Source organism: Trichosurus vulpecula, chromosome 3 (assembly GCF_011100635.1).
Source record: "Trichosurus vulpecula isolate mTriVul1 chromosome 3, mTriVul1.pri, whole genome shotgun sequence".
In the NCBI taxonomy this organism is placed as follows: Eukaryota; Metazoa; Chordata; class Mammalia; order Diprotodontia; family Phalangeridae; genus Trichosurus; species Trichosurus vulpecula.
In genome coordinates, this window is record NC_050575.1 from 147,649,808 (window position 1) to 147,677,703 (window position 27,896).

Below are 27,896 nucleotides of genomic sequence, written 5' to 3' on the forward strand. Positions count from 1 at the left end.
TTCCACCCCCTCATTGGGAGAAAGCAAAACAAATTCCTGTATTAGCTATGTCCAAAAATATATGTCTTCTTTCTGCGTCTTGAATCCATGACCTCTCTGTCAGGAGGTGGTAGCCTGCTTCCTCATCTGCCCTTTAGAGTTATTGGCCATTGTGTGGTTCAGAGTTCTGAAATCGTTCAGATTTATTTGCAGTTACATTTTTTTCCCCTAAAATATTCTTCTGATTCTGCTCACTTCACTCTGCATCTGCTCAGGATCACTTCATTATACAGAGGAGAGAATGAAGACTGAGAGAAAAGGAAGGGACACATAAGGTCATAGGGCTAGCTAGGGGCAGATCTGGGACAAGAATCTGTGTCTCTATTCCCTATGAAGTGCTTTGCCGGTTACCCCAAGTATGGGATTTGCCCAGAGGAAGCTAAGGAGAAGTTAACAAAAAGTCTTCAAAGATCATTTGAAATGCTGCTGTTTGGAAGATCAGGTTCAGTGGGGGAACCAGAGGAAGCCTGAGCTTCCAGTCCTAGCTAAGAGCTAGCAATGATAGCTAACACTGATACAGCCCCTACTATGTGCCAGGCACCATGCTAACTGCTTTACAGATATTCTGTACACAAATAGAAATAAATACTGTGACCATCTCCTTTGAACCTTACAGCATCCCTGGGAGGTAGGTGCTATTATTATTCACATTTTACAGTTGAGGAAAACTGAGGCAAAGAGCTATTAAGTGTTTTTTCCAGGGTCACAAAGTATTTGAGGCTGGATTTGAACTCAGGTTTTTCTCACTCCAGGCCTGGTGCTCTATGCACTGTGCCATCTAGCTGGGACCCATTTGTTGGAAAAGCTTCATCATGGAAGAAATACTAGAATTGCCACCCTCCCAGCTTTCAAATGGTCCTAATTGCTAGAATTCAGAGTAGATAAGGTTTGTCCTTGGAATAGTTGCGTTTCTCTGAGGTTGGGAAGCAACCTCTGATGTTACTACTTTGCTTGGTTTGTAAATGTTTTCCTTTTCTCTTTCTAAGAAAAAACAATGATTAATGTAAATGACCTTTTCCGTGCTTCCTCTGCTCCCTCTTGCACCACCCCGTGGAAATTCAGAACTTTCTTTAAGGGGGGAAGGCAGGGCAATTGGGGTTAAGCGACTTGCCCAAGGTCACACAGCTAGTAAGTGTGGGAAATTCAGAACTTTCAAAAGCTGTTCTGCTGCAATTCTGTTTCCTCTTGTGTTCAGCAAGATTGAGGACACCCATGGAATGGAGTCTGCAGAGTGGACTCACAGCCCCATCAGGGAGGCGCTAACCATTCTATCTCTCAGCCTGAGGCTCTTCATTCTGCAGATAAACTAAGACTCAGAGAAAAGTGATTTGTCTTAGGGCAGCTTTCAAAGAGACAGCTTGCTTCTAATTATCAGGTTCATCTTTCTCACAAGAGAAACTTTCTCCTCTCCCCTCAAGTCTAACCCCACTTCTATTGTCTTCACCCGGTATTTCTAGGATCCTAGATTTATAGCTGGCAAGCACCTCAGGGGATATCTAGTACAACCCCCTCATTTGTGAGATGACTAAAAGGAAGCACAGAAAGATTCAGTAATTTGCCCAAGGTCATCCAGGTGGTAAGTGGCAGAGGAGAGATTAGAAGCCAGGTCCTCGGGCTCCAAAACCCAATGTTCTTTCTACTGAACCACCTGTAGCCTGCACTAAAGTACACCATTTTCCACCCCTCGGGGAGGGAGCATTTCGACTTCTGTCCTCATCTCCATTTTGAAGAAAGCAGAAGTTTAACAGACTAACTGAGAAGAATTAAAAAACAAACCAAGCAGGCTGGACGTGCTCACTTCTTTAGGGCAGCTGATCTTCCTGTTTCACAAGCCTTGGATGAGCCACAGCCTTGAGGAGATACTCAGCTCTTGGCTACGTGGGCCCTGAGTAAAGGCCGAGCAGGTGGAGATGATCTTTGGTTCCAGCTGAGAACCTTCTCTGGCTCCTGTGGCTCTCACAGTCTGACCCCTGATTTATGCTCCCTCTTCCATTATCTTACCATTCCTATTGTCCTGAAGCTCTTATTCTCTGGGCCAGGGGTGAGGAACCTGCAGCCTTGAGGCCACATGTAGCCTTCTAGCTCCTCAAGTGCAACCCTTTGACTGAGTCTAAACTTTACAGGATTCTGTCAAAGGGCCGCACTTGAGGACCAAGAGGGCCACATGGGGCCTCGAGGCCGCAGGTTCCTCACCCCTGCTCTGGGCCACCCACTTTGGCATTGAGTCACATGTTGCTTTATCCTCCACATAGCATCGTTGTCTCAGAGCTTAGAAGAGATCCCAGGAGCCATTGAGCCTAACCCATACACAAATGAGACTCACCTCCTTCACCAGACCTGACAAGGGACCACCCTTCCTCTGCTTTTGGACGGAACTTTTGGATGCTTCTAGGTAGTTCCCTCTTCCTCCCTCTGTAAATCCAGTCTAAATCTACTCCTCTGTAACTTCACCCCTTCTTCCTAGTTTTGCCGCCTTGGGCCAGTCACTGTAAACTTAGTCTCCAAGAAGCCAGGCATGCAGTACAGTATCCAGGAGCACAGGCTTTTATTACTCCTTTTCTCCGGGGAAAATACATCCAGGGAAGGTTCCTTCTACCCTTCCACCCCTTTTGCCTCCACACATACAATTTGGCTTATCCTTAATGACACATACATATGGGAATACATATATTCTGGGAAGCCTGGCACGGCTGAAGGGGCCAGTGTGTTATGAGTGAAGGCATGTAGGGTAGGTTAGAGGGAACAGTTTCTCTTCTGCCTAGCACTTCATTCACAAGGCTGTTGTCTCTCACTGGACCTCATTTGAAGAGATTAGGGTGAAGTACCAGGGAGTTGTGCTCGGGCAGGACTTTTGGATCTGTGAACCACACACCAGTCCCTGGTACATCTTAGCCATGCATGGACGTATTTCCCTGCCTCAGTGACCTTTCACAGGCTGACTCCTGCTGCTTTTCCAAGGTAGAGGGAAGAAGACATTTCAGAGAGTCGATCCTGGAGTGAATGAACACAGACATAGTGGAGATGATATAACTAAAGAATTAAAAAGGAGGCCAGAGGGAAAGCTGCTTGGAGTAATTTATGTCTATGAAGTTGGATACGTGGTTACATGGCTTGAAATGGTGACCAAAGTTTTGACTTACTGACTTTCTTGGAATGGTCCTGTGTGACCATAAATTAGGTTAATACTCATTGTCCAGTCTCTTGTATTTTAGAAAGGGTGTTTAGATACAGAAGACCTGGGTTTGAATCCTGCCTTTGCTGTTTACTATCATTACGACTTTGGGTGGGTAATTTCATCTCATTTGTAAAATGAGGGGCCAGAATAGATGACTGCTAAGGTCCTTTTGTCTCTAATGATCCTGTGATCCCCCTTTGGAAGTAGGAGCCAGGTGCCAATTGAGGCAAGACACTTTCTTTAAAATCTCTTTTCTTTTCATTTTACAACATAGTGCTTCTCTTATTCTGGCCCAAGTCTGCCTGCCATATTCTCCCCTTGTCCTCCTTCCCTGAGGTTCTGAAGCTTTGACTCCCTGGACCATTCACTTTGGCATGGAATCACATTTTGCCTTGTGTTGGGGTCACAACATCAGATTTCAGCTCATGGAAACTATCCCCGAGGCCTTAGCTTTGAGGGTGCTTCTCCTCTTCCTCACGCATTCATCTCTACCACAGGGGGATTTTCCCATGCTGCCTGGCCCAGGCCTGGAGGTGAAGGGGGGGTGGCAGAAGGAGAAGGGAAGACAAGGATTTGAAAAGAGTGGGATTCAACTGAAAACAGGAACTGAAAGGAGCTCTGGGTAAGTTGTTCCCTTTTAGTGCCTGCCACAAATCAGTCCCCTAATTTCTCTTTAACTTCTATCACTGTCTAATGTTATTTTGGGAAAGTCACTTCCTGTCTCAGTTTCCTCCTTTGTAAAATGAGACTTGACTCTGTTGCCTCTATGATCCCTTCCAGGTCTCATAGTTTATATGTCTGCTGTGATAGGTTAAGCCTTTAAAAACAAATAGCCTTATTAATGTGAGAGACAGCATGATAGAGTGGCTGGAGGGCTGGCCTTGGAGTCAGAAAGTCCTGGGTTCAAGTATTGTCTCTAACACATACTGGCTATGGGGCCGTGGGTAAATCTCTTAACCTATCAGTTCCCCAAATAACTCTTTGAAAACTGTCATGCACAGTTAACTTGTGCTCTTTCTAAGCCCTTTCCTATTCATTCTCATTCGGACCTTACAGTGGCCCAGGAATCCAGCCTGGGCTTAGCACTGTGGATAATAAAGCAGGATAATAGAGAGTAGCTGCCCTTTCTTTCAGGCCAGCCTGACTACAGTGGGACCCCTTCCCAGTTGGGAGACTGTGTATCCTAGTGACCAGCACTTTTGTTTTTTTTCTCATGCAAAGGACCCCACTTCCCTTTTCTCTGGACTAAAAAGATGAACTCCAGGGTGTATATGGCCTTGGAAAAGCTTGCTGGGGTTTTGAAAAGAGAAACCTGAATTTTCCTCCCCAAACAAGCTTTAGGAGAGCCACTTACAGTTAGGGTCCGCCAGGCTTGCGTGCCTGTGTTGCCATGGTTTCCTTCTCCATCTAAACAGGGCTCAGAACCCTGGAAAAAGTATTCCCAGTTGGCTTCTTTGCTGAGAAAGCTTCTTTGTTGGTGGAGGGAGTGGCCAGGTTGAATTCGACTTAGCTCAGCAAATTTTCGAGAGCTTTCTATGTGCCCAGCCCAGGACTAGGGATTATCATTTTGCTGGGGAGATAAGATGAATACATAAAGGGACTCTTGGAGAGCAAACAGTACAAGACAGGATATGATTCAGAATCCGTGTTGGAGGAGATCACAGATGGAGAGTTAGAAGCCATCTAGTCTAACCTGCTCATGTCACAGATGAGGAAGCTTAGATCCGGAGGGATCATGGGATCATACTTGTCCATGGCTGCACAGGTGATATGGAGGAGTCGATATGCAAGTCCAGGACCTCTGATTCCAAATCCAGATCAGACAAGAGAAGACATTGTGCCAGAGGGATCAGAGAAACCTTCATGGAGGCAGTCAGCTTTGACCTGGGCTCCAAAGATTTTGCATCAATTAAGAAGAGAGTTCCCAGAATTTTCTTGAATTCCTGGGTTTAATTGAAATTCTGCCTATCCTTCAAGGCCCAGCTTAAATATGACTGTCTCCATGAAGCCTTTTCTGATCTGATCCCCTCTTTGACCTTTACAGTCTGTGTACTGAGATCATAGATTCAGATACAGAAGAGGACTTATGGGCCACTGAGTGGCCTTTAACCAATAAATTCACTTATTTTTCACCCTTTATTTTACAGATAAGGCAACTGAGGCTCAGAGAGGATAAGTGACTTATCTAGGGTGACACAGGTAGCATCAGAGATTTGAACACAGATTCTCTAACTTCAGAGCCAGTGCTCTTTCTGCTTTAACACAATTCCTCTGCTGTATTTTGTTCTTCTTGAAACTATATTGTAGTTAAGAGGTGTATAGGGTGTTCAGGGAGGACTAGCACCTCTGGTGTGAGGGCTGCTGAGCCATTTTCAGAGCTGATCATCCACCTTTGGTGTCCACCCAGCTCTCACTTGTGGCTCCAAGAGACCTAGCATGTGCAGCGGCCACCCCCTGGGAAACTGTCTTGGCAGACGGGCTAAACCAGGTTGAGGGTCATAGACGGGCCAAAACCCCTCAGTGAGCTAAGGGGATCTCTGCCCCAAGCACGTGAAGGCGGTCCCGGGTGGAATGGGCGGGTAAGAACAATCTGTTCCAAAGGCCACGAAGGCAGCTGAAGCGGGTCCTGTGGAGGGCTTAGAGCTTGGTGAGATGTCGAAGAGTCCAAGGTCATCCGCTGCATCCTGAGCTGTCTCCGGTCCTGACTTTTGTCTTGCCACCGGACTTCAATGACTCTGTAAGAGAGAGTGAGGCTCATGGCTTTGTGCAGCGCTGCTTCACTTGAGACCAATTGGAGTAAGATGAGACACGGCTCATTTGTGATGGCGTTGGTCTTCTCCAAATGATGAATGGCAACGATACTGTAGTTATCTCTGTGCTCTGTGAGCTGCCGTGATGGCAGGGGATGGGCTTCGGTGTATCTTGGCAGTCTCTGCAGTACAGGCCTGCCACACTCTAGGCGTATGGCAAGAATGCTTGTCGTGTGAAGTAGAATGCAGAAGCAATTCTGTCCGGTGCTCAGGTTGCCGATCCTGCCCTTACCATCTTCTTCCTTCTCCCCACTTTGGGCTGCGACCTTCCTTCTCTAGAGACAAAGACACGAGGGTTTTGTTTTGTTTCCCCTTCACAGATACCCAGGTTTGGGGAGTAGGAAGGGAGGGGAAGAAGTGGAATTTATTGGTTAAAAAAGGTCTGGTGAGAGAATTACAATCTGGGAACCCTTTAAAATGTTTGTTTAAAAAAGTTCTCTAATGTCTGTATGTGGCTGTTAAAAAGTTGTCGTATAAGTTCAATTCAAAAAATGTTTATTAAACTCTTGCTGTGTTCTAGGCACTATGCTAGGTGACAGGGACATAAAGACACAAATTAAACATTCCCTGCCCTTGAGGAGCTTCCTGTCATGTTGTTGTTCCGTCATGTCTGGCTCTTCATGGCCCTGTGGACTATAGTGTGCCACTCCTGTCTGTGCGGTTTTCTTGGCAAAGGTGCTGGAGTGGTTCGCCATTTCCTTCTCCAGTGGATTAAGGCAAAGAGAGGTTAAGTGACTTATCCAGGATGACACAGCTAGTAAGTATCTGAGATCACATTTGAACTCAGGTCTTCCTGACTCTAGGGAAGCTAGGAGGTGGGCTTGGAATCAGGGAGACTCATCTTCCTGAGTTCAAATCTGGTCTCAGACACTTATTAATGTGACAGGTTAATTATCCCTGTTTGCCTCAGTTTCCTCATCTGTAAAATGGGCTGGAGAAGGATCTTGAAACAGGATCTTAAAGAGTCGGACTAAAAATGATGGAACAACAGCAAAACTTCCTGACTCCAAACTCCGTGCTCTATCCACCGTGCTGCCTCGCTGCCTCTGCCGTTCTTTTTGGTAGTCGTTTGTGGTTCACTGGCTTTTTTTTTTAATTAAGTTACTAATCCACCAAGACATTTAAAGATAACCATAGCTCTTATATGTATATATTTTGAAGAGGTTTTTTTTTTTAGTTTTCAGCATTCACTTTTATAAGATTCTGAGTTCTAATTTTTTTTGTCCCTCCCCTCCCTCTTCCCCAAGATGTCCTTCAATCTAATATTACCTCTGCTATTCTACTGGATGACAGGTATTATAGGAGTGTGCTGGTAAATGTTTAATAACTGGCTCTCTTGGGGACAAAATGTACCCAAGACACACTAAGTTTAAGTTGCATTAACATTTCCTCCATCACTTTATTAAGACTTGACAATTAACAGAATGGTAAATCAAGCCCTGATTTGTGGTGGTGTCCTTTTCCAAGGTGTGAATGCTCCTCTTGCAAATTTAACAATGGACTGGTACAGCACACACCTAACCCTGAAAGGTTTGTTTTAAGTGCTGTGTTTTTATGGAAATGTGAGGCCATGTGTGTTTAAAATGGTTTGTATCAGATGGCTGGGTTTCACTCAGTCACTTTTACTCAGCCAATTCTATGATCCAATAAATGTTTATTAAGGGCTTACTATGTGCCAGACCCTGTGTGTTAAGCACCGGGGATACAGTTTATGAAAAGAAAGACAGTCCTTGCCCTCAAGAAGTTTATAGTGTAATGGGGTGGGGAGGAGGGGAACAAGGTGCAAAAGGAGGGTATGGGGTGTGTGTGTGTGTGTGTGTGTGTGTGTGTGAGAGAGAGAGAGAGAGAGAGATACACATACAGAGAGAGACACAGACAGAGACAGACACTCAAAGAGATAGAGACAGAGAGACACATGAAGAGAGAGAGAGAGAGACAGAACTGATACCAAGGGGATATCTTGTTAATGGAGTAGAAGCCAAGAAGGGCAGTTCTCTGCTGTGGAGTGAGCCAACAGTCCAGTTCTGCCCTCTCCAAAGGAAGGCGTTGGGAGGAGTTTAGTACTCTATCCTCCAGCCTTCCAGTCAGAGGGGAAGGAAGGCTGAGGGAGGTGATGTCAGTCAAGACTTGAGTTAGCAGTGGTGATGAGATCAGAGGTAATGAGCTTTAACCTGGGGAAAGCATCCTGTTCCACGGAGTTGAAAGCAGTCAGGCAGCAGGTGCAGAGTGGAGATGACAGCCAACCCAGAGTTAAGCATGTTTGCTTTCTAGAGAAATCCTGCTGATTCCTTACCAGCTGACTTCTGACAGGTGATTATGTTTTGCTTGCTTGAGTTCCTTACCCTGGTGGGAGGATGTTCTGTGGGACAAATGTCTTATAAATCTACTTGAATTTTTTCCTACTACATCCATATTCTCCTCCCTGACCCTGGTTCTGTTTCTTCTGTCCACCTGTATCTGTTGCATTTTCTGTGTCCAGGACCCTTCCCTCCAAAGTCTTGTGATGATGGGTGATGGTAGCATTTGCAAACCTAGCAAGACTGTCACTTTGGGGTTTCCCTGGTGACCTTCCTGGGACAGGACCCTCTAATCCTACTGAGTCATTAAAGTAGTTTGTTCCATAGTGAGTAGGTGGGGCCTGTTGCATGGCATGGAGGGAAAGAGAGAACAACTAGCATTGTTAGGGAGGAATAGGTTGTCTGCTTGCAACGACTTAGCTGCACAACTTAGTTGTATCTTTCAGGCTGAAGAACTTCTGGCTTGTACAGGGCCCTGGGGCTTCATAGGCAAAGGGTGGTTTGATTGAGAATCCAGAAGTAGTTGGTTCAAATCCAGCTGTCTCAACTCTATCCAGAACATGGCATCAGCCATCTGGAGAAACCCGAGAGGATAATTTCCATAAGGACTGACTGTGACTATGGAGCATAATGGAAAGAATTCTTGACTCAGAGTCATTGGAGACTTGGGTTTGAATTCTACGTCCATCACTTACTAGGGGTAGGACTACAGGTAAGTCACTCCATTTAGGCTGAATTTCTTCCCATGTAAAATGGGGAGGATACAACCCAGAGATGAAGGGAGACTCATCTGAGATAATGAGTGTGAATGCTTTCATACGCCTTAAAGTTATGTGAATGTCAGTTCTTGTTCCCACAGAGGCAAATTAGAGTTTCAGAGCTGGTGTTGCAATCTGCTGGTATATAGTATGCTCAGAGAGGAGGCTGGTAGAGAGAGGGCTAAAGACTACAAGTCAAAAGGTCCAGGTACTAGTCTGGGTTCTATCACTAACTATCTATGAGACCCTGGATAAGTCATAATCTTTCTCTGGACCTCAGAAAATGAGGAGTAGAATAAATGAGCTCTAAACTCCCTCCCAACTCTGACAGTCTGTGATTCTGTGACCACTTAATCTTCATGCCTCAGTTTCTCCATTGGCCAAAATCTGGCTACTATACCCCTTGCACTACTACTTGTCTTACAGAATAGTTGTGAGTCTCTAGTGAGATCATAGATGGGAAAACTCCCTGAGAAGTTAAAAGTGCTGTACAAATGAATCCCACGGGCTCTAAGCTTTTGAGGGACACTGACCAACTAGAGAGTGGGGCCAGGGTAGTGAGGTTTCATTGAAGGAACCTGGGCATGATTAGTACAGAGAAAGGAAGACCTTGGGGGTGGGCGGAAAGGGGACTACAGTGATTGTCCTCAAATATGAGAGGTGCTATCCTATTGTGTGGAAGGAGGAATTGAATTTATTCTGTGTGACTGTGGATGACAGAGCTAAGAGCAGTGGGTATGTATGTGGGCTGGGGGAGATTACAGTTTAAACCAGAACTTCCTAACAACCAGAGCTGTGATATAGACTTCCTCCTTTGGCAGTGAGCTCCCTGTCGCTGGAAGAGTTTAGGCTGACACCAGATGATATCAGGGGAATTCTTTGGGGTGGGAGGCTAGTCCAGATCACCTTTAAAGCCCCTTCTGACTCTAATGTTTGGTGGTCTTCATGATTGTTTCTGGACAGTGGCACCACTGTTAGCCAGGTACACTCACAGGGGAGTTAAATGCCCCTTCTCAGCAATAAAAATGTTTTCTACTTTCTGATCTGACTTTGCTGCCAGCTCTCTGAAGGTGGGGTGTAGTGGGGACTCTTCCTGGGAGAAGAGCCAAGGGCAACCATGGAGATGGTAATTGAGGAGTGAAGAAGCTACACTCATGTTATCAAATCTTAATCAAACCTTACACTGTCCCCTCCGCTTCCCTACTCACTCCCAGGCCATAGACTGGGAGGAGGACCTGGCTTTCTACTGAGCTGGCCCTTCGCAGACTTCATTTTGAGAGTGCCTGTTGTTTGGGGGAACGGTGTCACTCATCTCTTATTGCAGTTTTTCTCCCCCTATCCTTGTTGCTGTGGAAGCCCTTTTCATTAATGTTGAAGGATGAGTGTTTGACCAGAAGCTGAACGGTTAGCCCCAGCAGCACTTGCAAACACTCTGAATATCATGCCTTTGAATCTGTGGTTTTTTTCCTATTTGGAATTTTATTTTGGGGGGTGGAGGGAAATCGAGGCAAGAGGGGAAGAAGAAGAAAGGGAACTTAGTTTTGTTTTCCTTGAGTATTGATGGCAGGAGGTCAGGAGAGGAAAGGGAAACACAGTTTTGAGGTAGGACTTTGCGTGTGTGGCCTGAGTTAAATTGCTTAATTTTTCTGGGCCTCAGTTTCCTCTTCCATAAAATGATGGGATTGGATCAGATGGTATCTAAGGTTGCTTCCAACTCTAACACTCTGTGATTCTGAGTTCTGGGAAGGTGCTGTGTTGTGGCAGTGGGCTCTCTGATGCCCCATCCCAGCTTTGAAATTCTTGGCTTATAGCTGTGCATACACAGTGAATGAACCGAAGCACAGAGCTCAGGCTGAGAATGGTGTTTTCTGTGATGACCCACATTCTTGAGATGCTTAGCCAGTTAGCCCAGATCATCAGACAGCTATGTTTGAGGCTTTGCTGGGTTAGATTTTGAGCAGATGTCTATGGAGAGTTACTTTTTTTCCCCAACTAATAGTTTCTTACCGCTATCAGCTCTTTAGGTGATTAGTCTGTTTTAGGCATGTGTTACGACAGCTGTACATCTGAATACATTCTGTGTTAAATTTAATTAGTGTGAACAGGAGTATTAGGTTTGGAGGGTGGCTGTGTGATCCTGGGCAGTCATTTAACTTCACTGAGCCTCGGTTTCCCCATCTGTTAACTAAGGATAAATTTTTTGGGAGGCTTGGTTTTGTTTTCCTTTAGAGTATTGATGGCAGGAGGTCAAGAGAGGAAAGGGAAGAACAATTATGAGGTAGGACTTTGGATTGAATTACTTAGCTCGTCTCTAAGTGTCTGAGGTTAGATTTGAACTCATGTCCTCCTGACACCACAACCAGTGCTTTATCCACTGTGTGCCTCAGCTGCCCCTCATTAATCCTGTGAGGATCAAATGCACTGTCTGTAAAGTTCTTTGCAAATCTTAAAAGTGCTATTTAAATACCATTTCATCATCATTATTATTTGAAATGACCCCATGGTGACTCCTATTGCAAAGTCCTCTTACAATATGCATAACTGTTACTCAGTACTTCTAAATTATGAGCTCCCCCCAACAATAACCAAGTATTTATTAATCACCTACAGTATGCTGGCACTACTAGATTCTGGGGATACAAAGACAAAAATGAAATGGTCCCTCCCTCAGGGAGCTTACTTACCTTCTACAGGAAATCCATACGTGCATGTGTAAGTATCTACAGGATAAACAATAGCGTTTATATGGGGCTTTGAGATTTGCAAAGCACTTTATGTATGTTAACTCATTTTAGCCAGAAGGTAGGTGCTATTATCACCATTTTACAGAAGAAGAAACTGAGGCAGACAGAGGTTAAATGACTTGCCTGGGTTTACATAGGTAGTAAGTAACTGAGGCAGGATTTGAACTCAGGTTTTTCTCATTCCACGTTTGGGAAGGCACTAGCAGATGGGGAGATCAGACAAAGCTTCATTCAGAATAGCTGTTCTTAACGGTTTTTATATCACGAACTGCTTTGGCAGACTGGCAAAGCCTTATGGACCCTTTCTCAGAATGTTTTTAAATGCACAAAATAAAACATCTAGAATTACAAGGGAAATGATGAATAGTTATCAAATTTTTTTAAAAAGAGGGTTGTAGATCCCAGCTTAATAGCCCCTGATGTAGAAGATGATATTTGAGCTGAGTTGTGAAGGAAATGGGGGCTTCTAAGCGTTGGAGATGAGGAAGGACTGTATTCCAGGCATGGGAGACGGTCGGTACCAAGTTAGAGTGTTGTGTGTGAAGAACAGGAAGAAGGCTGATGTGGCTGGACTCCAGTGTCTGAATGTATACCAGGAGGATTGAAGGATAGGTAGGGTGTGGTGGGAAGGGCTTTAAAAGGTAGACAAGTTTATATTTGGTCCTAAAGGCAACGGGGGGCATTGGAGTTTATAGAAGGAAAATGGTCTGGTCAGATCTGCTTTTTAGGAAAGTTACTTCAGCAGCTGCGTGGAGTATGGATTAGAGAGGGGAAGTACTTGAGGAAGGGGGGGGGACCATTTAGGAGGTTATCATAGTTCAGAGGTGGAGAGACCCAAAGAGCAGCTAGGTGGCACAGTGGATAGAGTGCTGGGCCTGTAGTCAGGAAGACTCAGCTTCCTGAGTTCTAATCTGACCTCAGACACTTACTAGCTGTGTGACCCTGGGCAAGTCACTTAACCCTGTTTGCCTCAGTTTCCTCATCTGTAAAATGAGCTGGAGAAGGAAGTGGCAAACTATGTCAGCGTCTTTGCCAAGAAAACCCCAAATGGGGTGACAGAAATTAAATGACTTGCCCAAGATCACAAGATTTGAATTTAGGTCCTCTGATATCAGAGCCTGTGCCCTTTTCAGTGTATCAGAAGATCATAGGTTGGTCAGGGTCTGAAACAGGGTGCTGGATGTGTGAGAAGAGAGGAAAGGACAGGTGAAAAAGATGTCCTGGAGATAGAAATGACAAGACTTTGAAGATAAATGAATATGTAAGGTGAGAGTTGGGGAGTTGAAGATGACGTTCAGGTTTTGAATCTGGGTGATTCAAGTGGTTCCTTTGACAGAGGCATGGGTTGGAGGGATCAGGAAAGGGAATGACCCCTGTTCCATTAGTGTGAGGGCAGGAGCTATGGAAGAGAGGCAGACTGTGAGCCAGGTAGTCCTTGAGAGCAGATGTGGCTTCTTGTACTTGTATCTCTCCTTGGCCTGAGCACAACTGTTTGCTCAATAAAGACAACCTCAAGTGAATGGAAGTTGGCCTCTTCTTTTCGATTTGCCTCTCTTGGGCTTCCTAGTGTGATGGGATGATAGGTGTCTAAATAACACTAAGAATTGGCTTAGACTGACCTACTTTTCAGAGTAACAGCATTATAGTAATGGAACTGATTAAAAAGATGTTGGACTTGGGAGTTTCCCAATTAGCCAAATCAATAATAACCCCTTGAACTACTCTCTCTATGCCCAGTCTATCTCTGTGCTAGATTCAGTGAAAAGAATACTGGCTCTGGAGTAAGAGGACCTGGATTCAAATTTAGCCTTTTCCAGTGACTGTCTCTGTGACCATGGGCAAATCACTAACCCTCCTGGAATTTAGTTTCCTCATCTGGTTAATGAAGGTATTGGATCAGAAAGCCTCTGAGATTCCTTCCAGGCCTGATGTATAGATGGTATATGGCACATTAAGACCATGATTCCTGCCTTCAAGGAGCTCACAGTTGAACTGGAGAGAAAAAGATACCTAGATGTGGCAGAATAATAACGAAAAGAGAAAAATTGAGGGAATTGAGGGGATAAGGGCAGCAAATGGTTAATTTGGGAATTGAGCGAACTACACTTATAACTCAATTCTGGAGCTAGCTTAGTTCCTTTTCTATTCAATTTTGGGTCTAGTTCAACTTCTGTCTTGTGAGAAAAGTTTATTCAATTATGGGAATTGTGAGAAAACCTTGTTGCGTTGTTTGAACTTAGCCTTGTGTGGCTGGGAAGCTAAACCATCTCTACCTGCTGCTTACGACCCTTAGCTAAGGACCTGGGTTATTCTGACCAGAAATCCATTCGTATCCAAAGATTGATGCATAGAGTTTTCTCACAGTTATACATCTTAAGCAACCCATATGTCTTATCTGCAAACTGGCCCCATACTGGTCAATCAGTTTTTGTTTCCATGGTCCTTTGATTGTTTACAGGCACTTGGGACAGTGGGACACCTCCTTTTCTGATTTCAGGGAATTGTACCTGTTTAATCTCCGCGCCCCGCCCCCACCCTGCTTTTGACTTGGAAAGTCCCTAATCTTTCACCCTATTAGAAATCAGATTACCTGATGTTGTATCATTTTCTTTTAATTAATAGGGCCTATTTGATTGTTTTAGTATATAAAAGGCTTGTCTCCCCCATATTCAGTGAGGTCTAAGCCTAAGCTGACAAGGTCTGTTCCCGGTTTGTTGAGTAATTGGCATTAATTGCTTAATAAATCGATATGCTTGGAAGCTCAGACTTTTGTTTCCTGAGTCACTTCCTCTTTCACCTACCACATAGATATAGAACCTAGAGACAGAACAGTGTGTAATTAGATACTAAACCGTGCATATGCACTGTGAGGGCTGAGGGAGTTTAGGAAAGAATTCTAGTTCACTGTGGATAAAATTAGTCAGAGAAATCTACACTGGAAGAACCTTTAAGGATGAATAGGTTTAGGAGAATCAAGAAATGACATTTTGACTGTGAGTTCAGTTAAGATTCCACAGCCAGACCTAGGAGTACGATGGCCACCTTTGGTCAGTTTCTGTTTTTTTGGAGGGGGGAAGACAGGGCAATTGGGGTTAAGTGATTTGCCCAAGGTCACACAGCTAGTAAGTGTGTCAAGTGTCTGAGGCTGGATTTGAACTCTGGTCCTCCTGACTCCAGGGCCGGTGCTGTACTCACTGTGCCATCTAGCTTTCCCTTTGGGTCAGTTTCTTAGGGGGTTGTTGCAACAATTCGGCTCGCAGCTGCTGTGGGGGTGAAAGGCCAACACAAGCCCAACAACAAGGACGCTGCCAGCACAGGTTCTTTTGATCTGCTTTACTAAGGAAAGCAATGTTAAGGGGTTGACAATCGTATTTCAATCCAACATACAAATATCATTCAGTTAGTTCAGGGGAAAAAGTCAGCACCCTGAACTTCAGAATAAATACAAATTACAAACATACATTATAAACAGACCAAATACAATTCATAGTTACCAAGAAACCATCAATATCTGAGTTCAGGAGCTGGGGAGCTCATAACAATAGCTGGCCCAGAGTCACGAGCCATTCCTCCAGGAGTGAGAGCCCTAAGCACATAGCTCTGTTCTCTCTTTTTATACACTCTTTAGCTGTTGTCAGACATCATCCGAGCAACCAGAACTCAGGCTCCTACTATTGGCTCTGGTCTTAGCAACTCCCCTTAGGACCCTGAGGGCTTCAGGCCTACATAGGCTTAGCATCTAGTAGATAGGGGTTTGGGCCTGGGGCTTTGCACCTACTAAGACACTTAATTAATTTATCATTCTAAAACAGTAAAAAAGTCCCAACTTAATTGATATTACAGAGGTGAGGTATGACCGTGGGGAAGAGAGAATAGTAGCTCTTGGTGTGGTAGAACAGTGCCCGAGGAGTTAGAAGACCCTGGTTTTGGTCGTGCCTCTGCCACTATCTTGCTTTGTGACCTTGAAGCAAGTCACTTCTCTTTTTTAGACATCAGTTTCCCAATTTGTCCAAGGAGGTTGGACTTCCTAGCTAAGGTCCTCTACCTGGAGGTGTCAACCTCATGAGCCACTAGCCTAGCACAAAACTAGCTGGGAACCAGATTAAAATGAATTGTTTAACAAGATAAATAAAAATACAGTACAACATAGATAATGTTAATTTGGGGTTTTTCTAAGTCATTTTGTGGCCTGGAGAGTTTCTAATTGAGTTTGATACCACTGCCATCTACATCTCCGAATACATTTACATGTATTCCATGGTTTTTGGGTACCCAGGAACCATGACTTCACTACTATAGATGCCCAAATCCTGTGTCTGACCTCAGAATTAAGAAGGGGTATGGGAGACTCATCCTTCTACCCCCTCACATTGTAATTAAAGCTCTTTTTTGCCTTTACAGTTGTTAACATCTATCAGGGGACATCTGCAGCTTCACTTGGATCAGCAGGAGCCTACTGGGGAGATGGTTAGAAGTACCTGAGACCAATTAAAGATGTGCCAGTCTGTAGCAGGGCGTGAGGTCTGTGTTGGCACATAGAGCCGCTGGAGAGTGGATGTCTTCCCAGCCCTTCTCTCCAAGCTCAAATAAGCACCAGACTTGAGACACCCCTCCCTTCTCCCTAACCTACTTGCCCTTGGTCCCCAAGAACTGCTGCGGGCAAGTTGAGACTGACCGATGCGCCTGGGGCACCACGCCTTCTCTTTTCTTCCTGGAAGCCACCTTTTGAACCGAGGAAGAAGCAGACACCTGACCAAGAAAGGATGCCCACCAAGGGGAAATACTTTCTCAATGAGGACGAGGAGTGGAAGAGCAAAGGTTCTCGCTATGAGCAGTTCCACCGCATGAGCCAACACTACCCTCTCCTGCTCATCTTCCTGTCAGTTGCCATCATTTTCTCAGTCATCCTCATCATCCTTGCCTTCATCCATGAGGTGAGTGGATTGGCTAGGGTGGCTGGAGAGAGACTGGGCTAGGAATTGGGAGTCTTCTGTTCCAGTTCTGGATCCACTGGCAAACTAGCTCTGCGGCCATGGGCCGGTCACCTTCTATCTGTTGGCCTTAGTTTCCTCCCCTGTGAAATGAGGAAGGGAAGGGGGTAGAAGGGAACAAGCATTTATTAAGCTCCTATTGTATACCCTGGGAGGTAGGTGCCATTGTTATCTTCATAATACAGTTGAATTAATTGATGCAGGCAAAAGTTAATTGACTGGCCCAGGATCACGTACCCAGCATCTGAGGCTAGGTTTGAGCTGTGGTCTTCCCTACTCCAGGCCTAGTGCTTGCTCGGTCTACTTTGGGTTTGGAGTCAGAAGATAGACCTGAGTTCAAATCCCAGTTCTGCCACTTAGACCTGTGTGACCCTGGTGAAGTCACTTAACTCCATTGACCTCAGTTTCCTCACCTATAAGATGTCAAGAGGGTTGGATTAGATCATCCCTAAGGTTCCTTTCATCTCTAAATCGGTAATCCTAGGATGAGAATTCCTGCCCCAACTATTTCACAGAATTTTTGTGCGGGCCAAATGAGTTAATTGATGGGGGAGCTTTGAAAAATTCCAAAGTGTCCTGGGACTGGGAGGTCCTGGTTTAGTGGGAGCAGCCTCATTTCCTCACCTCTGTCTTTGTTCTCTTGCTTTTGCTCTTCTCTCTGTTAAGGAGGAAGCAACAGTCTGGGGGTCAGGATGATTAGGCTTTGATTTTCACTCTGTCGATGACTTGCTTTTTCATTTTTGAGAAAATTCCCTTTACAGTGGAAAGAGCTTTGTGTGCAGAGTGAGAGGAATCGGGGCAGGTGGTTCAGATCCCATTCTTGCCGCTTCTGCTTCCCTGGGCAAATAGCTTACGCTCTCTGGTCCTTGGTTTCCTTTTCTGTAACTTTGGGGGAGCGGAGTGGGCTAGATAACCTCTAAAGCCCCTTCCATTCTGAGTCTTACGTTATGAATTATAAATGCATGAATTTATGAATTATAAATGTTAGGAATTTCCATCTCCCTTCCTCCTTCCTCTCACCTTCCACCTGTATACCTTATTTGCTTCTTCTCACCCTTAGAGGGAAGTAAGGTTGGGTGGCATTTCTAACAGATCTGGTGCAGCATGGAGCGTTCTGGTTGAGGCTGAGGGTGAGGGTGAAGAGTCACTTCGGTCAGCGAAAACAGCAGTAATACATAATAATACTTCATTGGCTGTAATTTCATTAATGCACACACTTTTTTTTTTGAGGCGGCCAGCGTTAAGTGACTTGCCAAGGGTCACACAGCCAGTAAATGTCAAATGTCTGAAGTCAGATTTGAACACAAGTCCTCCTGACTCCAGGGCCGGTGCTCAATCTACTGCACCATCTAGCTGCCCTGGTGCACACACTTGTAACAGTGCAGTAGATTGCAACCCATATATCCATGTCTTCTTGTGCTGTGCGTTAATAATAATCATCTCCACAATGACCCCTATGACTTGGTAGTTCAATTAATAACACCCCCATTTTATGGACAAGGAAACTGAGGCCTCAAGGGTTTGAATGACTTGCCCAAGGTCATATATCTAGTAAGGGACAGAGCTGGAAGTGGCACCAGAAGGGTCATTGGGAGATGCCCTACAAAGAGATAACAGCATCTTAGAAGAAAGACCCTCAGCAAAAGAGAAGTAGTGCTGGTGATTATTACAGGAGGAAGTATAGACCTTGCTTGGGCAGCCTGGGTTCTACTCTCTGTTGGTCCCCTTTACAGCCACTATCTGAGAGATGTTGTAGATTAAGACGGCTTCTTTTTGACACACACCCCCTCCAGTCTCTTCTCACTTGGTCCTCACAACATTATCTGGGATTAGTAGGATGAGATGGTAGAGTGAAAATCGCCACTTTCATTTGGTACGAATCAGTCACCAGACTAGAAGTGGGCCCCCTCCCCACCTCTGAGGCAGAGAGGCTGGGGTGGCTTTCAGGGCCTCACCAGGGAGCCCTGTAGGTTACTCAGGGGCTTCCTGGGGAGTTGTTGGCTGCTACCATTTCTGCTGGGCCAGCTCCGAAAATCACATCAGCCTCCACTCTAGACAGGCTTTGGGCCTTGTCAGAGAAAAATCCCCAATGTTAATAAGATGTGTGACCCTTAGAAGGAATTTAGAAGAGCAGTCCACAAAGTGTTTTCTTCAGAGCAGCCCTGTGAGATCGGTAGTAGGAGGATTTCTTTTGTCTGTAAAACTTCCAGTTTCTTTAAAGAAGTAGGAGTGATAATAATATACTGCTTACTTCACAGGGTAGTTGCAAACAGTGATACAGCAATGTGAGTAGTTCTGAAAGGGAAGTGACTTGACCATCGTCACAAAGATGGTGAATGGCCCTGCCAGGATTTAAACCTTACTCCTTCTAATCCACGGCACTGTGTCTCCAAACTGAGCAAAGGTGGAAAATGGGGTCGGTGTGTGAAGAAGTGTCCTTTCAGATGGGGTGGGGAACCTGCAGCCTCGAGGCCACATGTGACCCTCTAGGTCCTCAAGCGTGGCCCTTTGACAAATCCATTGATTTGTTCTGTGAAGTTTGGATTCAGTCAAAGAGCGGCACTTGAGGACCACATGTGGCCTCAGGGCTGCGGGTTCCCCACCCCTGGTTAGGCCATCTATCTCATCCTACTAATCCCAGATAATGTTGTGGGTTCCAAGATCTCTAGTCCATTTGACTAAAAGTGGAGTATTCATACTTATCCCTCAAGAGAAGTACCTCTAGTAATTTCTACAAGCTCTAGAGATACGGAGGGAAACTGAAGTTGAGAAATGAAGTATCATTTTGACCAATTTCCTCTTCTTGAATGTATGGAAACCTGGTCCATCCTCCTGAAGCAGCTGATTATTTCATAGTGTAAACCTCCCTTCCCCCTAACTCCCCCCACCCCCTGACCCCTTCCTAGATACATCAGAAGAAATGTAGCCTATACAAGTTGAAGGAGTTGGGAAGATCATCAGTAGTGTTAATGGGCTGGGCTGACACAGGAGGGCTTCGTGGAGGAGGTAGACCTAGAGAGAAGACAAACATGAAAAATGAATTCTGACTGTAATTTATGTTTGGCTGGCTCCCAGAATCGCAATGAACACCTACCCTTCCTGGTGACCGCGTTCACGATTCTTATCCTGTTTGCAATCATTTATGCGCTGGTGTACATCGAGTGCCTCTTTCAGAAATGGCTCAAATTCTTTGCTGTGATCATCTGGATTTGCTTCTTGACCCTGGGTTTCGTCTTAATCTTCGACCGGAAGGATGTTGAAACTCATATGTGGGAGCAGGTAATTGTGGGGCCCGAGTGCCCCGGGTCTCTTGTCGCTGCCAGATGGAGAGAGGCAGGACGGTGCTTTGGACTGACTTGTTGGACTGGGAAACAGAACATTGAGTTCTGTCCCTGGCCCTGCCATTAGTTTCCCGAAAGGCCTTGTGTAAACCAGCTTCCTTCTGTACACCTTCTGCTTCCCCCTCTGTAAAACAAGGGGGTTGGACCAGATGACCTCTGAGACCCCTTTCAACTCAAACATTCTATAGTTATGGGACTTTGCTAACTTATGCTGAATTGATTAATTCCTTGAGAGACCTGGGGCCTATAAAAAACCCTCTCTTCCCAGTTAAGCACTCTGACAGAGGGAAGCCGTAAGAGAGAGAATCTGCAAATTGTTTGGTAGTTTTTGTTTTTTTTGTGAGGTGTACAAGGTGGAGGGATTGATTTACTTTCTCATTCAGGTTGGCTGAGGCTAATATTATATTAAAATAAGACCCCCCTCCTTATGGCACCAGTTCAGACTGGGTGCAGGGAGGTACTTAGCCTGGGATGGACCGCTCAGGATTCACGCTTGGTTGCTGAATCTAGAAGGCCCCTTAGAGGTCATCTGGTCTACCTCTCTCATTTTACAGATGGGAAAAGAGGCTGAGATAAATTGATTTGTCCGTGGGCAAAGAGGTAATAAGTGACAAAGACGGGATTCAAACCCAGGAGCTTGGAAGCCAAATCCTACAATGTTCTCACCACCCCATGCAAACTGTACCCCAGAGGGTGTGGTTGTTCCCTTGTGCCCTGTCATTGGGCCAGGTGAACAAGCCCTAGCCCAGCTTCCTTCAGAGTGTTAATTATCCTTTCCCAGGGGAACTCACTGGGATGGAAGCTGCCCTGTCGCGGAGGAGGCTATTTTAACCATTCTCTCTTATAGCCCAGGGTGTTAGTGTGTCAGCTGTATGTCTCCCCGCTCATGGGTTTATTAGGGGTTTGAAACTTCACTATGGGTGAAACTTGGCAGGCCCAAATCTTGGCCTCCAACTGCATTTTAATGTGTGGGAAATGATGAATAAACTTGGCTTTCCCTTGAGTAAAAAAAAAAACCCAACAAATTTTAGATTTTTTTTTCTTTTGGCTCTGTGTTCTTATAAACTCTGTTCTTGGTCACTGCTCATTTGATAAGGGAAGCGGCACGATGAAGACATCTTGGGGACTGAGTGACCATATTTGGAGGCTGGTTGGGGAGCTGGACAATTTTTACCCGTCTGCTCCAGAGTTTAATGTCCATCCCCAAATCTGCTGGCTCTGTGCTCCCAAGGGACAGATAGAACTTGGGTAATGTCTCAAATTTGGTTAATGACTTTACCCTCTTGTCCCCAAGAGCTCCCTTCTCTCACCCACGCTTTTTCCTAGAATGATGATGAAGTGCCAGATTGGCTTGATTTCAGGTCCAGGGGCTTGGTATCATTTTTTTGTCTCTCCCTGTTCTCTTCAATGATGGTAATGGGCAATTTCATAGCAAGGAGGAGGAGGGTGATGCCTGCCTATAATTGACGTCAAAGGTGGCTTGGTGGAAAGAAGCCAGAAGATTGGGATTTAAATCCTGGCTCTGACCCTTAGTACCTGTGTGACCTTGGACAAGTCACCAATGAGTTGGTGCCATTTTCTATAAAAATAAGGGGTTGGTCTAGATGGTCTCTGATATCCCTTCCAACCCTTAGTTCCATAATAGATGTACTGGATAACTGGCCCCTGGAGGTAATGATCATGATTTATTCTGATGCCCATTTGTCTGTGGTCTTACTTGGCCTAGGGAGCCCCACTCCCTCCTCCCCTTTTCCAGTTTTGAGGTTGCTGGTGTTCACTATGTCTTATTTCTCCAGGTACCCTTCTTTCTGTTCATCATCTTCACGGTGTATACCATGTTGCCTTTTGAGATGAAGGAGGCCATTGTGGTGAATATCCTGTCTACACTGTCTCACCTGTTAGTACTAGGTGTCCGGACTGAAGTGTTCACATCAGCATATGGCTTGCCAGTGGTGTTCCAGGTAAGAAGCAGCTATAAATACAGCACACACGTCTCAAGAGCTTAGAGTGAGCAGAGCTCTCTGCTAGGTGCCAGGGCAGATGTAAGTGCGAATAAGCTCCAGTTCCTGGCCTTGAGAAGCTCACAGCCCAGAAGACACCAGTGCAAAGTATTTGATGGCCCATCAGGCTTCAGTGAACCAGGTCTGTGGGAAACCAGCCCTAAAGAAACTGCTAAATAGAGGGAATTGTAATATTGGCCAGAGGGTTGTTCTCATGGTCCTTTTCAGATTTTCACTTATTGCTTGGAGGTCTGATCTGAGTCTTTGGATATTCCATAGAGGTCTGGCCTCTGGATAGGTAGACAGAACATTTATTAAGCACTTACTGTATTCCAGGAATCATGCTAAGGGCTGAGAATACAAAAACGAGAAAACACTGTCAGGGAATTGATCTTCTAATGGGGGAAGAACACACATCAGGAGTTAGAAAGCAAGAGTGGGAGGTTTGGAGGAGGGTACCCATGCATGGGATGAGGCAGCCAGAGTGGCAGTAGAGCAGATAGGACAGTGAGCTGGATGCTAAGGAGCGATGTGGTAGGGGCTTCTTAGGATATGGCAGTTCCCAGCAGGGACTCAACAGTGATTGAGCCGGCCTTCACTGCCTTCAAGTGGAGTCGTCTTCAGGGCAGTAGGCAGGTTTCATTGATGTGGAGCATACCAGACAGAGAATCTCATCTAGGGGAGGCATTTGTCTGGTGCACCTAGGGGAGAGAATCCAGCCTAGCTTCTCCCTTTGGTCAAAATTCGCCATTATGACTTGTGCTTGCATGTCTTTGGGGTCTGAAAAGGACATGGAAGTGCATTGAGTGGGAAGGTAGGGCTTGCATGTAGGGATGGAGCCATTGCTCTCTTATTGCCTATCCTAGGAGAGTCCTCAGTGTGGCTAAGATCACCGAGAAGGGGCAAGGGAACTTTAGAAAAAATTAGGCATGGCTTTGTGGCTCAGTTAGGCATGGCTTCCCCTGGGGGTTTGAGCCACAGACTTCCTTCTAGCTTTTAGCACATGTGGCATTTGTCACCCACATACCTACCCTTTCCTCAGCACTGGTCGGGGGTGGGTGGGGAGAAGTGGTGGTGAAAAGGTGGCCCTTGGAAGGAGGTTGGTTGTGCCCAACCGGTCTTAGCTGTTTTCTGGATGTGTTGTGTGTCTGTAGAGGGAGATAACCTGCAATGATCTTATTTCCTTCCCCCAAAGAACTATGTAGTAGAGGGAAGTTCTAACTTGGCAAGACTACGGGGGCGTCGGCTCCTTTATCACAAGATTCTACCCTCCCCCACCCCAATTCCAACAGCAGTGAGGATGGAATAAAGGCAATGCTCATGTTCTCTGTTCCCTGGGTATATGCCGTGTCAGGCTGTGCTCATAGAAAACCTGGAATTATTCTAGCTGATGCTAGTATTTCCAAAGGACTTTCTTAATTATCATCTCATTGTATCTTCGTGACTATAAGATAAATAGGGTTAGCAATCTTTTGATATAACACACATTGACACAGTGCCTACTGTATGCACAAGGTCTTGTGCTACAGTCTGGACTTGTAAAGAAGAATCCCCATAATTCTTTGTCGCATAGAGAAGTGACTTCCCCCAAGGTCACCAGTAAGTAAGTGTTAGAATGGGGACCCCAGTTCCTGTTCTCTCATTCCTAGTCTATGCTATTTCTGTGTCCCTGTGTGCCTCTGTCTTCTGCCTCAGAGTGTGCATGTGTGTGTGTGTATACACACATGCACTTGTACACACTCTATTATCTCACGCTGTGGTACCTTGTGAGAAACTAGCTGTGGTAGCCATAGGCAAGTAAGTAGAAGATGATTGTCTTGTAGGGAGCCTGTCCCTGTTCTCTAAACCTTTAAAAAAAAACAACCCTAGGATAAAGCAGATAATTGTATCTTAGAGCTGAGACATCTCTCCCAGGCTGCTTTTTAGTCATTTGTAGATAAAAGGAAACTCAAGGCCAAGAGAAATGTTTTCCTTCCTGGGGCTTGGACCAAAAGCCAGCTCTGCCCAGGGAGGTGGAGTGTGGGTTGGGTCTGAGACCCCTCGGTTGCCAGCCGGTCATGCACTGTGCTTTTGGATTGTAGCCCTCCTGCCAAGGCCTTGCTTGATGGCCCTTCAGCCTTCAGTACACTCCAGACATTCTATGCACACCATGCTTGTCTCTGGGCTTCCATTACAGGCTATGGCCCTTGCAGGAAAGGTTGCCTCTTCCTTGTCCCTGACATGGGGTCCTGCACTTCTTTTCCTGACCAGGACTTAGACAAAATTGGGAGGGTTCACTGGAAAGAATAGCAGACTAAGAGGCGAGAGGCTTGGTGGCTAGTTTGGTTCTTCTAGGAATTATCCACATGATCTCAAGGGAATTGCTTCCCTTCCCTGGGCCTTGGTCTCCATCAGATGAGAGACTGGACTCCAAAGCCTCTTCCTGAACAAGGGGAATGTCCAAAGAGTGTGGGAAATGGCTTCTTCCCACCCTTGTTCAGAAAGGATAGCTGGAATGGAGGGCCTGGACTTGGTCTGGGATTCAGGATTGGGGTATGCAATTTATGTTTTAGACAGGTTGGGATGACCATCTACACCCCTCGTGTGTCCAGGGGCTCAGGCCACTGCTATGTCTCTCTGCCAGTGGGGCGGTTTTTCCCTGTGCCTTGAACATTCAGGTTCTGGGTTACAGCTGCTGAGCTCTCTGTCTTTCCCCCTGGACGCCCCATCCTGGCAGTTCCTGGCAAACACTACTATCTTCCTTTGTGGGAACTTGATGGGTGCCTTTCACAAGTCCCAGATGCAAGATGCATCCCAAGACCTCTACATCTACACTCTTAAGTACATCCAGATCCGAAGGAAACTGAAGATCAAGAAGCGTCAGCAGGTAAGCAATTCTGGGAGCAGCTGCCCAGCTTGAGATGGCCTCCAGATTGTATCTGGGAGATCCCACCTCCCTCCCTGTTCTTCTTCTTTGAGACCCTCAACTTCTCTTACTTTGACTCCTTCCAGCCTGTCTCGTCTTCTTCCCAGATACTTTATGGGCGTTCCTGCCTTCACTTACCCTTTTCTCCCTGCTTGGACACCCTTTCCGTTCCCCAAATACTAACTATTCTTTGAGGACCACCCCAAACTTCACCTCCTCTAGAAGCCTTCTTCAACTGCCTCCTGCTGTATCTCTTACTATAGGCACCACATCCACATGGGAGTACTGGTTATGTTCAGAAATGGTTTATTACATATTGTTCTTTACTTACTGCATAAAATTTTCATTTTCCAAATTAGAGTGTAATTCACTGAGCTGATCCCTGGACAAATCTCTTAACCTCTTTGGGCTTTATTATCCCATATAAGGTGAGGGGCTTGGACTAGATGATCACTAAAAATTGGTGACATAAAGTGAGACCATACCTTCTCCCCTTATGCATAAGGGTGCTTTATAAGCCCTTGTGGAGTTGCCTTGGCAATGATACTAACTAAGCCTTTGGTCCAAGGAATTTGGGTCATTTATTTTGGAGAAGAAAGACCTTGGGGGAATTTGATGGTCATGTAGAAGAACGCTTACATGTATTACTATTTTTTAAAAAAAAATTTTATTTTGTTAAAAATTTTCCCATTTATATGCAAAAAATTATAACAACCATTTAAAAAATTTTAAGTTCCAAATTCTCTCTCTCCCTTCCTCCTCCCCCCCGTTTCTTGAGAAGGCAAGCAATTCGATATCGATTATACATGTAAAACACATTTCCATATTAGCCATGTTGCAGAAGACAACAGAGACAAAATAAAACAATAAAGATAAAACAAAAAAAGCACACTTCAGTCAGTACTCAGAGTTTATCAGTTTTGTCTCTCTGGAGGTGGATAATATTTTTCATCATGGGTCCTTTGTGATCGTAGCAGATTTAGAGCAGAGGATGTCAGAGCTAGAAGGGATCTGACGGTTCCAGTCTCTTCATGTTCTATTTGGCCCAAGAGTGTAGCACGAGGACCAAAGGGTGGAATTTACTGAGAGGCAGATGTTCAGATCAATATGAGGAAGAACCTCCTAGATAGAGTCTTCCAGTGATAGAATGAGCAGGCTGCCTTGGGAGGTAGTGAGTTTCCCCATTACTGGAGCTTTTTAATCAGAGGCTAGATGGCTTCATGTTAGGTAGGCTGTAGAAGTGATGCTGGTTCTGCTTCTGGGGTGTGTGTGTGTGTGTGTGTGTGTGTGTGTGTGTGTGTGTGTGTAAAACACAAGATGCCCCTGGGGTCCCTTTCATCTTTGAAATTCTGTAATTCCCTGCCCCTCAGGAGAACCTGCTGCTCTCAGTATTACCTGCTCACATCTCCATGGGAATGAAGTTGGCCATCATCGAGCGGCTCAAGGAGAACAATGACACACGAAGCATGCCTGACAACAACTTCCATAGTCTCTATGTCAAGCGGCACCAGAATGTGAGGTGAGGATCTGTGTGGCTACAAGTATGGAGTCACACTTGGGGTGTGAGAGCCATGGGAGAGAAGGTTGGGCAGGTGGGTTGAAACCATACTGTAGAGGTCCACGAATGCCAGAGTCCAATTTATATTTTATTCAGAAGGCAAGGGGCCTTTGGAGTAGAGGTGTGACCTCATCAGAACAGTACCTTAGGACTGTCAGTTGGGCAATAGTGTGGATAATGGATTGGAGTGGGCAGGAGAGGGACTTTAATCAGGAAGACCAAGTAGGAGGCCGATATAACAGTGTTGTAGATGAAAAGAAGTGAGGACCTAAACTGTAGTAGTCACAATGAGAATAGAAAGACAGGAATGGATGCTTGAGATATCATGAAGGTAGACATAACAAGACTGGTCAACTGAGTCGATATGAGGGAGAATTGAAGGAGACCACTCCAAACTTACCATCAACAGAAATAGAGAAATTGTGGGAGAATCAACTTTAAGAGAGGAGATGTTGAGTTTAGTTTCCTTTGTGTTGGGTTTGGGCTGCCAGCATAACATCTAGGTGTAGGTATCTGGTAGGTAGTGTAGCTAAGCTTTGGGGAGAGATTGATGGCGGAAATATAGATAGATTTTGGAGACATCTTTATGGAAGTGATAATTGAAGTCATGTTAATGGATGAAATTGCCAAGGGGGAGAGAAAAGAGGCATGATGGGGCAGTATAAGATAAAGCACTCGAGTGATACAGCCAGTTTTATAAGAATTCTGTGAAGGGACATCACAGAGGGCTGGAGCAGTGAGAGAGGGCTTTGTGGAGGAGGTGGACCTAGCTTTGACTTTGAAACACCAGTAAGATTTTTGTAAATGAAGAGGGCATTTAAGAGATCAGGGTCAGGGAAAGAGTCAAGGAGAGGGAGGACAAAGGAGCAGTGATGCACAAACAGGAATGGGCCTGATATGTTCTGGGGAATAGTCAATAGGCCACTGTGGCTGGAGCGGAAGGTCTGAGTTTTTAGAGATGTTGGATTTATTGGTGGACTTATTTTATTTATTGATTGGATTTATTGTAGTGGAAGGGTGACAAACTCTAGTAGAAATGGATCCCTTGCAGCTGCATATTGACCTAGGAAACCACAAATTAGCATTATCTGTGTTGTGTTTTATTTTCATTTATTCTATTAAATGTTTCCCAATTACGTTTTAATGTGGTTCCCTTGCTTTTGGTCAGGAGTTTGAGACCTCACTCACATTTTACTGAGAGAGGCTACTTCCCTTGGCTTCAGAGACACCACAGTCTTGGCTTTCCTACCTTTCTAAACATTGCTGTCTTTGTCATCT

The 27,896-nt window shown here is 45.3% G+C and overlaps 1 protein-coding gene across 1 annotated transcript in view; it reads left to right on the top strand.

The window, feature by feature from the left end:
- The window catches only part of ADCY7 (adenylate cyclase 7), a 93,836-nt gene that overhangs the window by 19,967 nt on the left and 45,973 nt on the right, over positions 1-27,896 (top strand). Inside the window, exons 2-6 of the mRNA XM_036752594.1 lie at positions 16,225-16,757; positions 19,890-20,093; positions 21,952-22,116; positions 24,872-25,021; positions 26,431-26,579. Coding sequence (XP_036608489.1) covers positions 16,587-16,757; positions 19,890-20,093; positions 21,952-22,116; positions 24,872-25,021; positions 26,431-26,579 — 839 coding nt within the window. The 5' untranslated portion in view covers positions 16,225-16,586. The remainder of the gene's footprint in view (positions 1-16,224; positions 16,758-19,889; positions 20,094-21,951; positions 22,117-24,871; positions 25,022-26,430; positions 26,580-27,896) is intronic.